The sequence below is a fragment of the Diuraphis noxia genome, unplaced genomic scaffold, assembly GCF_037042655.1.
Source record: "Diuraphis noxia isolate RWA-SAM2 unplaced genomic scaffold, SU_Dnox_SAM2 contig0002, whole genome shotgun sequence".
In the NCBI taxonomy this organism is placed as follows: domain Eukaryota; kingdom Metazoa; phylum Arthropoda; class Insecta; order Hemiptera; family Aphididae; genus Diuraphis; species Diuraphis noxia.
The window spans coordinates 9,898,915-9,911,004 of record NW_028301712.1 but is presented as its reverse complement, the minus strand read 5'-3'; the positions used below and the strand labels follow the sequence as shown (position 1 = coordinate 9,911,004).

The window sequence follows — 12,090 nt, the reverse complement described above, 5'->3', positions numbered from 1 at the left end:
ACAGGAGGTTTACTATACGTTCAAGTGTGCATGGGATTTATTTCATTTTCATTTCATGCAGTCTTTCGTGTATAATATATGGAGGTACACATTTATTTATTTGTATACACATATTGTTGTTTAATTCTCAAAAACGAAAAGTTGAATGCCATGTTCGCCCGCCAGATCGTGCGGCGCTGGGCCTTAGCTATATGAGAATGTTTTAAATAGGTCCCCGAAGTCATATCATGCATGCATATATATATATTATTGGTATATACATATTTGGCGAGGTGTGGTAATGCGTATAATATATTATATTATAATATACACCAGAAAAACGGTTTCAAAGACGTCAGTTGCGACTATGCCCTGTAATGTATGTTTATAACCAAAGTTTCGTACGCGACTAAACCGTGACCCTGGGATAAAAAACGATCAAGAATTTTTTCAAGATGTGGTATTGTTGTTATACGTTCTGAATACTGATTGGATAAACGGTGACACGTGACACTTACGAACGGATCACTACTAGTGCCTCATCGCGTCGGACGTTAAGAATCATCGGCATAGGAGTTCGGCTGAAATTGCTACGATATGTTTTAATCGTGGCGTTAAACGTGTTTTGGTGCGTGGGATTGTAAAGAGATAGTCTTTTGGCGTTTGGTTGATTTTTATTCGATGTTGTACATATACGATTTCTAAGGCATGCCAGTGGTTAGAGACCTGGCTAGAGACTACCATTATTATATGTACATGTTGTATATAAACTAAGTCCTACACGCGACAACACCTTGGCTCCGGGAAGAAAAATCACAGATACCGTTTTTTGAGACGTAGCTATTTACTGATGAAAGTTGTGATACGCGAGACTTATATACAACGAAACTCGTATTAAGCCACGGTGGACATCAAGAATCGTCGCAAAGATTCGGGAAAACAGCGACATGTTTTCATTGAGTTTTGTGGTGTGGTTCAAAGTAGATAGGGGGGGGGGGGGAGTTGCTAGTGGATTTTGGTGTTTGGTCGACTATTAATAATTATTATATATCGATAAGTCTGATGTCCGTCTTAATTTCTGTTGGCGTATCACAGCAGGACTAATGATTTTTAAGCTGTATAAATTGCAAGAAGTCTACAGGTAACATCTTATAACAAGGTCGTTTAAGAAAGGGTATTCATATTTTATGATGACTATGAAAATTTTAAAATTTATGAAAATTGTTAATATTATATGATAAGTAAATAATTTAAGAAATATACTCATATCAGAAAATTCTCAAAAATCATATTTTTTAAAAATGTATTACGTTCCAAATTAATTTAATCGAAAAATTCTAAAAAATAAACTACATGACTTAGATAAATTTCTTTACCATCAAAATTGTTCTTATAATCAGATTCACAAATAGGCTATTTTGAATTTATCTAGACATTTTTTTATAAAATTATTTTTTTTATCAGTAGGTACTAAATATAAACATAAAAAATGTATTATACATTTAGGGTCACTTAATGAACAAAAATAAAAATAAAAAATAAAAATATTAATTTGAACAAAAAATATTCCGAAAGTCAGTTCTATACTCGTATATTCCACCTTGTATACGGAGAACATGTCAACTTAAACATTTTAAATCATAATTCGTAATTTATGTTTTATAAATAAGTAGTTTTTTCAAATTATGTTTTCAACGGATTTAAATTTTAGTATCTTATTGTCAAAAATATTTTACCTTAAAGTTTAAGGTTTAAACAATCATCGTTTATTCTCTGTGAATAATAAAATATTATTTCAACCAAATGAAATCAAATTTTTAATTTTGTAAAATTACCATAGACTTAATTATCGTGTTCTACTATGAGTATTAATAATATAAATTTATTAATTGCATTTAATAAGTGGTTTCATGTACAAACTACAAAATTTTACTCGACGGTTGTACTGGTATTGAATTTATTGGTATATATTAGTATAATACTATAGGTATATTTAATTTTGTTTCAGTGTTTATCATTTTAAATTTTTAAGTAAAAACGAATTTATCTTTGATATTTTTATCAATATAAAAAATATGTTTTAATATAATTGTTGATTTGAATTCTCCTGTACTATTGTGTTAAATATTATTATAGTCGTAATATATAATATTTTCAATCTGGTATAGTTATGTGTGGGTTTTTTTTTGAATTTTAGTATATATATTATTTGAAAAACACAATACAATACAAAGTATTTAAATAAATAATAATAATTACCTACACCTTTAAGGTAGCTTGTGGTGGTGTAGGGAGTAACAGAACATATATTATGTGATTTAATTAATTAATTAATTTAACAAAACACTGTAAAATAATTAAGAGATAGCAAAAGTATGCATTTTTCTAATAGATATTGCCTTAGTTTACTAAATAAAAAATTATTTATACTTTTTTTTTAATATTATTTGACTATTAAAAATATTATTTTTTTACATCAATTGTCAAGGCATTAAAAATAACAGGACCCAGATAATTAATAAACTTTTGATTAAAACTTATATTAGTAAATAACATTTTAATATTACATAATTTATTTTCCTCACTAGGTTTGTCATTCTGTTTAATAAAGAAAAAGTTTGATTTTTTATATACAAACATTAGTGCGGATTTTTGTAGAGCAATTCAATCGGAAACACATTAAACTCTTTATAGTTTAACAAGGTAGACCCAATAAGATTGTCTTTTTTCAGACATAAACGAATTAAACTGTTTTGTTAAACCCTTAATGGTTTAAGAACATTTATGGAGGCACCACCCCAAATTACCATGTCATATTGCAATATAGATTGGTATAGAGAAAAATAAACTATTCTCACTGTATGAGATGATATTATATATTTTAATACATGACATTTAAACATTAAAGATCGCAATTTTACTATTAAACTATTAATGTGAACATTCCATTTGAGGTTATAATCGAATATTAGACCTAAGTATTTTATTCTTTTGACTATATTGATTTTTGGGCAGTTACTGTTTGATGCAATTGAACATTTATGTAACGTAATTTCTTCAAACGGTGGTTAAGTATAATTTATTTAAAAAACCATGAACATTGTTTTGTTGAAGTTTAAAGATAGTTTTTTAATATTTAACCTCTTTATTATTTTCTTGAAATTTAATTCCGTTTTTTGTCTAAGAGTTTCCCAATTACTACTTAAAAATAACAGACATGTATCATCCGCATATATAACTATTTTTCCATCAACATTCATATCACATAAACTATGAATATACATAATAAACAAAATTGGACCTGGAATACTACCTTGAGGTTCACCATACATTACTTCATTTACCTATCCCAAAAATCCATTAATATTTGTAATTTGTTTCCTCTTATTAAGATAGCTTTTAAACCAGCTTAAACAAATACCATTTATGCCATAACTACTGAAAACTTTAATTAATAAACTATGAACTACAGTATCGAAAGCTTTCGCTAAATCTAGAAATATACCTAATGCCTTATCACCTTTATCAAGTGCTTTAGATATAAATGTTGTGACAGCGAATAAAGAATCTTCGGTACTTCTCCTATGTCTGAATCCATATTGGTTTTTAGAAAGAAGACTATTATTTTCCAGATAATCTATCAAACGAGCTTTGATAATTTTTTCAACAATTTTTGAAAAACTACTCAACATAGATATTGGTCGGTAATTATTAATATTTTCTTTATCACCACTTTTATGTAGAGGTTTAATTATTGCTATTTTTAATTTATCTGGAAAAATACCAAGTTTCAGACTTAAATTGAATATATGTGCTAAAGAGTTTATTATATAAGGTGCTAAGTTTTTTAAAATGTTGACATTAATTTTATCAAAACTACAGGCCACATCGCATTTATTATATTCATGATTTCCATCGAGTTTATTTTTACCGAGAATAAATTCAAATTAGATTTAGAATTAAGTTTTCAAGACTTTTTGAAATATTTATAGCATCAAAAATACGTGTAGGTATATAACAAATCCATTGCCTCATTTACGTTAAAAATACTTTATAAATCCGTCCATTTAGCATAATTAAAATTATCAATTGACTTTTTAAAATTTATAAACTCTAATGTGGTTGATTTTCGTTTCTCTTTAATTACATTTAGATAAGATATAATGGTAGAATAATGATCAGAAAATACTGTTTGAAGTACACCAGCTTTAATGTTATAAAGGTTTTTTTTGTTGTTTGATTTGACAAATATATGATCGATACATGAGTCTTTTTACTAATACTTGCAGGAATTCTCGTATATACGTTTATAAGAGAACTAAAACCAATTGATGATAATAAGTCAGGGTAATTATTCTCAACATTATCATTACCTATTATATTTATGTTAATATCGCCTAATAAGATAGTCATGATGTTATCAACAATGTCCTTATCTGACATTAATATAGCTTCTAAACGAGTCAAAAATTCATTAATTATACCCGAAGGTGACCTGTATATACATATTACATTTAACGGTACAACAATATTATTGATAACTAACTTAATAATATTTGCTTCGCAAAAATTGAATTCATGAAAATCAATATCTAAATGTTATCTTGCAAAGACAATTATGCCATCATTCTGGTTTCTTTTTGTGGTGTAGTACAATTTTTTATACCCAGGTAAAGAATAATTACAATTTTTAGGATCGTGTTAGGTTTCCGTTAACACAATTACGTCTAAATTCAGCTATGAATCATTTTGTAAAAATAGTAGTACTTCATTTAAATTAGCATTTAAGCTCCTAATATTAACACATATTATTGAAATTTTTATAGCTGCTTAAGACAGCAACAATTTTTCCAATTTTATTTGGCACTTTAGACCGGTAGTGATATGCAGATAAACTGATACAGCTTCTCCTAATGCCAATGACATTTCTTCTACTATTTTGCAACAATCTTCATTTTCTTGTTCTGGAACACCGACTATTTCAATATGATTTTCAAATATTTTTTGTTCGATAAAATTAATTTTTTTATCGGCCACACATTTCATCTATATTAACTTTTGATTTTCTTATTTTAGCTGTTTATTTTCGAATCTAACATCATTATTTGACTTGATAATATCACTCAATTGCGATTTAAAATCGTCAAATTTCTCACTTATGAAATTAACCGAATCTTTCAGATCCGATAATATTTTATCAGAGTGAGAACAGTCTTTTACTTGACTTACTACATCACTTGATTCAGAATTAAGATCTTTATAATTTCCACAACACCATTTCATTTTGTTTGTAGCACTCATTTTCCTGAAATTGACTTCTCTAAAACTGGTGCATGCAAAATGAAAAAAACATTTTACATTTACTGCATTTGATATCTTTAGTATCGTATACATCAGCTTCATTACAAACGGAGCACACCAACATAATTTTAATTAATTAATATATCACTAGGTACTACGAAATTTAGATAAGCGAACAACACAAACGATCAACGTCCGTTTGCATCAACTGTTAACTGTACACTGAAGGTTTGGTTTATTTTAAAGTTTTTGTGATTTTAATGTTTTTTACGTTTTCCTGTTATAATTTGAAACTTATTGAAAAAATTTAATTTTAATGTTTCAAATAAAATTCTGAAAAAATACTCTTGCACGTTACTCTAGTAATAACAAAATATATAACTATAAGTCTACTGATAACTTAAATTGTTACCTTATTATATCGTATACTACGTAATTTTGTTGTCTTATCTAACCGGGGGATAATAATGATTTTTTTCAATTTAATATCCTCCAATAGTTTTCGTGTAGAAAAAGTGCTCAAAAGTTTAATTTTGATTTCACGATAATATGTTGAATGTCGTTCACAGATGGTACTTTACGCGGGTAATTGTTTTCATATCACAGTAGTTTTTCAGGAAATTGTAAAAATTATTGAAAACTTATATGCCGGAAGACCTGTAATTTTTCTTTTGAATAAAAAACTGTTTGATGTTTATTTACAATTTTTTTTGTTTATTTTTACTAGTTTACTTCTAAATGTCAAAAGTCCTTGAAAACACTCAGGCCTCTTTAATTTTATTCTTCATAGCTTTTAAATTAAAAAGTATAATACATTACAAACCAACATAAAAAAATAAAATATATTTAGTAAATGTTCGTAGAATAGATTCATCGATAAATGAGTTTAATCGTATTAAGTCGTTAACGGTGCTATAAAATAATGAAACCAGTGGTACTAAACTATCTTATGATATGTGATATACTAAACAGTTAAAGAAATGAGTTCATTTTACATTATGGAAATATATATATATATTTTTTATATTTATTTGAAAGAATTTACAAGAAATATGATTCTTGAAATAAATTATACTGCATTTTAAAATATTTTTGTACATAAAAAAATATTACCTATAATATGTAATTATAATACAAAAAATATATTTTCCAAAATTTGATTTATCGATGTGTTGTACGGACATAATAATTAATAAAACGTAGCAATAAATATCTCTTTGATGGATCGTACTTCCGTTTAATTTCACATTAAAAAAAAAAACGGGTTTTTAGTAATGTAGGTACTAAAAGGATATTAATTTGAAAGATCAATTAAGTATCTCATATGATTCACGTGCACGGAATATCGTCTAAATTAATTATATAAAATCCTTAGTATGATACTTAATGATATTCGAGGTTATTTGTAAAGAATAAAAGTGTAGAAGTAGTAAAATGTGGATCAACACGTATACTGAAAAAACGTCGAATAAATAATCTAATAATATTGAGAATGATATTATTTTTCATTTAATTTGCATAATATTTAATATAAATTCAAAATGCAAAAAATTAAAAAGTCGATTTTTACCAAACGTGGTATAGATGTATACAATGATAGCATTTGAAAGCTTCCAAATTTATCAAATAAAAAAAACTTTCGAAGAATAAACACATCCTTTTAGGATCTTGGGCTTGTTTGAAATTTAGAACAATAATTTAAGAACTGTGTAAGTTTTTACAAACACTTTCGTTTAGTTAAATATTCCTTTAATTGCTGAAATAAATGATTAAATATTTTTTCAGATTTTTTTCATGTATTGATTAAATATATGATTATAATATACTATTGAAAAATAAAAAGTTTTATGTTTGTAATAAATTCATAACGAGTACAATATATTATTGGTAAATTCTTGAAATATTATTAAAATGTAATCAAACGCATCTAATAATATTTTAAATTATTAATATTATTGTAACTTATTCTCTTAAAATATATTTGGTTCTTTTTGAATTTAATTTTTCGCATTAGGCGTGTGTATGTGGATACATTTTTATCTCAAAGTTTCATGAATTTGTTTAATTCTCATACATGGTTTCTAAAAGCGCGGGTTTATATAGCTGTGGATTGGGTATTATTTTATATTATGTTGTTATATCATATTACTGTATTAGTGTATTATACACATTTAATATTTGTTCTGTCAGAAATATGGTAGCATATAAATGTTTTAATCATTTTTAATACCTATTGTTTGCATAACATATTCTTATATTGGAGAAGACAATTCAATATGTATATACTATGTCATATACTTCCATTTACGTTTATTTAGTTTTAAAAATAAGGGGGATTTTATACTTTACATAGGATTGTGAATTAGTGAGTTTAAATTTACCACCCTTTATGTTACTAAAATCGTTTAGGTTTACTATTCGTTTGACGTCCTACATACCACACTCGTATAGTAAAAAATATAACGACCTTTAAACTTATATTTGTTCGTGAATTTTCAAAGTAAAACGGCTTTATTTATTTTTTTTTGCATTTACAAAAATAGTAAATTGAATGCATTCAATCTTATTGTGACATCGTTAGTCAATCTCAAAAGTGATACTTACCATCACGTCATCTTTAAGAAATTGATAAAATAATGTTAATTTTATTTTATCAATGATACTACCTATCAATAGGTAATGATTGTAAATGTCAGTAAAATTGTATGAACAATTCTATAAAATATTTCGAAAATAATACTGAATCCTATTTTTGTGAATTTTACATCTGACACAATTCCCCTCGAGACATGCCATGAGGAAAGAATTCAACTAGTTTATAGATTAAAGTGATTTACAAATCAATATTATTTTATTTTAAATTTACTTTGTCGACATTGTTTGAAGCTGCTCTTTTGATATTCAACTTTTCAACACCTTCGGTATCGTCTCTAGCTGATTTATTTACATTATCATAATATATCTTTGCTAATTTCCAATTATTTTGTAAAAATAAAATAAAATAGGTAGTAAACCTTTAGGTAAGCACGATTAATTATAATATAATATATAAATTATTATATCATCAAATATTGACAACGGAGTCTGCAGGCATAATAGGATGATAAGATTTTAAATAATTTAATAAAAATTTGTATTTGTTTTCTTTTAGTAAATTTTCTTTTAATATCGTATGATGGTTTGCCCTCTACTTTTTTTTATTATTGCTCTAAAAGCTTGTTCGATAATATTAATTACAATTATTAATTTAAGTCACTTGACGTTCAAAATTATGAGAAACTATTTAAAACCAGTTCCATATACTGGTACAGTTGTTGTGGCATTTGAATTATAGAAATTATTCATGTTTCAAAATTAAATCATATTAGAAGCTTTTGAGAAAATTGAATTACACTTTATTATATCGTAATATTTTCAGGTCAAGTGTCAACTAATCCATTCTCGATGAATGAAATAGGTCATGCAAGAAATGATTGTACATGATTTTGTTATAAGGTAAATAGAAAAGCTTTGTACAGTTGAGTCGTTGCTGATCTTGACGTCAATATTATAATATTGCTTAATATTGCAAATGATTAAACCATGGAATAATAATGTGTTGAAGAATTTATTTGAAATAGATATCAGGTTCTAAAAATATATAACGTAACATGAAAAAAATACGACGAAGAGGATAAAGAATAGAAAATTATTTCTGTAACGTTTAACAACTGCAATATATTATACCTGTAACCAAAGCTTTATAGATGCGAATGTCTATGCGGTCATCGTAAATTATTAAAATATTAAATGGGATATTGTATAATAGTATATCGATTTTGTTTTTATTTAACTCGCAGCTTAGAACCATAAGGCGGATCTGTGTTTGCTACAGATTATATAATAACATGTTTTAAGTATTTGTTTTATAAATAAAATATAAAACAAAAAAACAAAATTATTACTTAGCCAAATGCTTCTAGACGTTTTGAAATAATTCATACAAGAACAATAATTGGACATATCAACCTCACCCACATACACATGATAAAATATGAAGAACAACCTATCTGTATTCAATGCTACGAACTTCTCACAATAAGCAACCCTAGATTGCCCCTGTTTGCAGTCAACGCAAGAATCATCCTCAACCAACCTTTTTCAATGAAGGAAGCACTTGGAGAACACAACACCCACCTGATCCATAGCTTCTTCAATCCATTGGTATCGACACAAAAATTTAAATATTAATATTGTATCTACAACTGTAGGCTAATGACCTAACTGTTGAAACCTTATTCTCAATAATAATAATAATCATAAAAAAAAATTTAAAACATGCAGGTATATTCGTTCACATTCAAACACACGTGTACTGCAACTGTTTCATAAAATTGAACATTTAAAAAAGAAGGGGTGGTTTATGTTAAAGTTATTAATTAAACGTGTTAGGTATAAGTCTTAAAAATATTCAGACTGAATGATCGTACCTAATAATTGTAAGCTAAATTTTATTTTTATTTTATCAAACGTACCATGCTTGCTACAATGCATTAAGAAAAATAAAAGCAAAAATGATTTTCATACGTATTATGTATTTTAATCAAAATATTAAAATATTTACTGTGATACTCATTTTATTTTTAGTTTTACTTGAAAAGTAATTATTTAATATTTTAACAAAAATCTACATTAATGCGTTTTATATTATCTAGAACAATGATGATTTTTTTATAATAATTCTTTTGTTATAAACTATTAAATAGCGAAACTGTTCCCCAATTAATCTTATCTTGATATATATTTTTATTTTTTTTAATCATCCGTATTACATATATTAATACCTACGCATTATATAAATACAAACGAGATTTATTGAGACGGATGTTGTTATGAGAAATAAGCATAGTAGAACAGCAAACTGTCTGTTTCCAATGTTTATACGTATATAAAGGTACAACTGTCATTGTGCGTGACTGCATGGCATATATTTACAAATTACTCTTCTTCGTCACGGTACCCAAATGTTATCGCGTTGAGTTTGGTAAACTACAAGTGCGACTAAATTATGACCGTTTTGTATTATCAGTTCAGGTACTCTTTTGATAAGAGCGGCCCAAGTGTTGACAAGTTCCTTTCACAAAAAATACAAATTACCTATATCTACTATATATACTTTTAGATATTATCACGACCAACCTGTCCGTACTTGACTGGAGAGGCCAATATAATATAATCAATGAGAAGTTTGGTAGGTATATAAGTAGTTCCAAAATTTGCGATGAATATTTGATATGATCGTAATAATGAAAAAATAAGTTCAAGTAATATACCGTGATCGTGGTGAATATTATATTATAATTGCTATTGTTATTATGCACAATCATGCATAGTTTATTATAATATTGTGTTTTGTCGAATAAGCTGTAATTTTTTTATTGGGTTGATGTCAAAATATATTTTATCATTGACCCAAAAATTAATATAATTGTAGCATATCTATGTGTTAAGATAAAACCTAGGCAAAGCCCAGATATAACCCTATGCTTAGTTGATAATAATTACATAATTTTTCTGTTACATGCAAGTTGAAAACTTTATAATGTTGTTTAAAAAAGTAAGATGGGTTAAATAATAGTATTTTTTCGGTTTGGAACCTTTTCAGTCATTTTAATCACATTATTTATTTATAATATATATATATATATATATATTACAAAAACTTATTTATTACTATATTTTTTAACTTAATTGGTTGTTATACATTCCATTGTTTTCGAAGATACTTTTTTTCCTAACGAGATTATGTTTAAATTACCTTAGTGAAACGTTAAACGTTAAACATTAGATATATACTAATCTTATATTATTTAAACTATAATAATATGTTTATGCTTTAATTTTTAACAACAAACATTTAATGAGGCAATAAAATTTATTATTTAGAAGTGCAATTTATGAAAAATAAAGAGTATTAATTATTTTGTGTGCCAAAAATTGTTTTTTTTTTTTTGTAAATGATACAGCAATTCATAACTAACTATTAAATTAAAATGTTTCATAATTTCACGTAATTAAAGATTTTAGTATTAGAAAATATGTCAATAAATAAATAATAATAATTGATTTTAAATTTTTACTTTGGAGTATTAAGAAGAAATATTTATTTGAGCTTTATCGAATAATAACATCCTCTGTATTTTAAAGACCAACTGTCATTATTATCGAGAATTATCTAAATAAATAATATATATTTTATTCGATCTATTTATTATTTAAATATGTATTATTGTATTATTGTTTTTAAATACCAACAAACTGTTTTCACATATTAATTACTTTCATGATAAGTATTGACGAATATGATTTATATAGTTATATTTATAAATATTTTTATAAAAATAGTTGATACATTCAGTAACGATATAATATGTTGTTTAAAATGTAACATCATAAACTATTAATTATATTTCAGGTTATGAAAATAATTTAACTTTGTTAACTTTTATATATAACTCTGAATATATTAAAGTTAATTTTGGCGATTAGATATCATCATTCGTTTACTATATTGCTATAAACTATTGAAATTAAGGAGCTTAACAATATTTTATTATTTTAAATATTTGGTATGAAATATTTTATGATACATATTTTAAAGTTATATAGATATATTTTTTTGAAAAGAAATTCAAAAAATTAAACATTTAAAAATTGAATGTATCATAGCTTTGTATAAGATACTATTCATATAATTTATACTTACTTGAGTATTACGTACATATGGAATATAGATAATATGTCAAAATGTTAACACTTGTGAAGATGTTT

General features: G+C 25.7%; 3 protein-coding genes across 7 annotated transcripts in view; 2 read left to right on the top strand and 1 right to left on the bottom strand.

Annotated features, from left to right (window-relative positions):
• The window catches only part of LOC107166801 (glycosyltransferase 25 family member), a 79,046-nt gene that overhangs the window by 22,634 nt on the left and 44,322 nt on the right, over positions 1 to 12,090 (top strand). The gene's annotated exons all lie outside the window — the stretch shown is intronic.
• The window catches only part of LOC107166806 (melanocyte-stimulating hormone receptor-like), a 34,026-nt gene that overhangs the window by 20,196 nt on the left and 1,740 nt on the right, over positions 1 to 12,090 (bottom strand). The gene's annotated exons all lie outside the window — the stretch shown is intronic.
• Positions 8,709 to 9,838, top strand: LOC149058084 (uncharacterized). Its single transcript, XM_089219571.1, has 2 exons — positions 8,709 to 8,775; positions 9,243 to 9,838. Exons 1-2 carry the CDS (start codon positions 8,741 to 8,743, stop codon positions 9,508 to 9,510), a joined length of 303 nt encoding a protein of 100 aa, XP_089075697.1. The 5' UTR covers positions 8,709 to 8,740; the 3' UTR covers positions 9,511 to 9,838.

Coding starts and splice junctions, on each gene's coding strand:
- LOC149058084 (XM_089219571.1), top strand. CDS start 8,741: ATGCAAGAAATGATTGTACATGATTTTGTTATAAG. Junction 8,776..9,242: donor GTACATGATTTTGTTATAAG/GTAAATAGAAAA, acceptor AAATGCTTCTAG/ACGTTTTGAAATAATTCATA.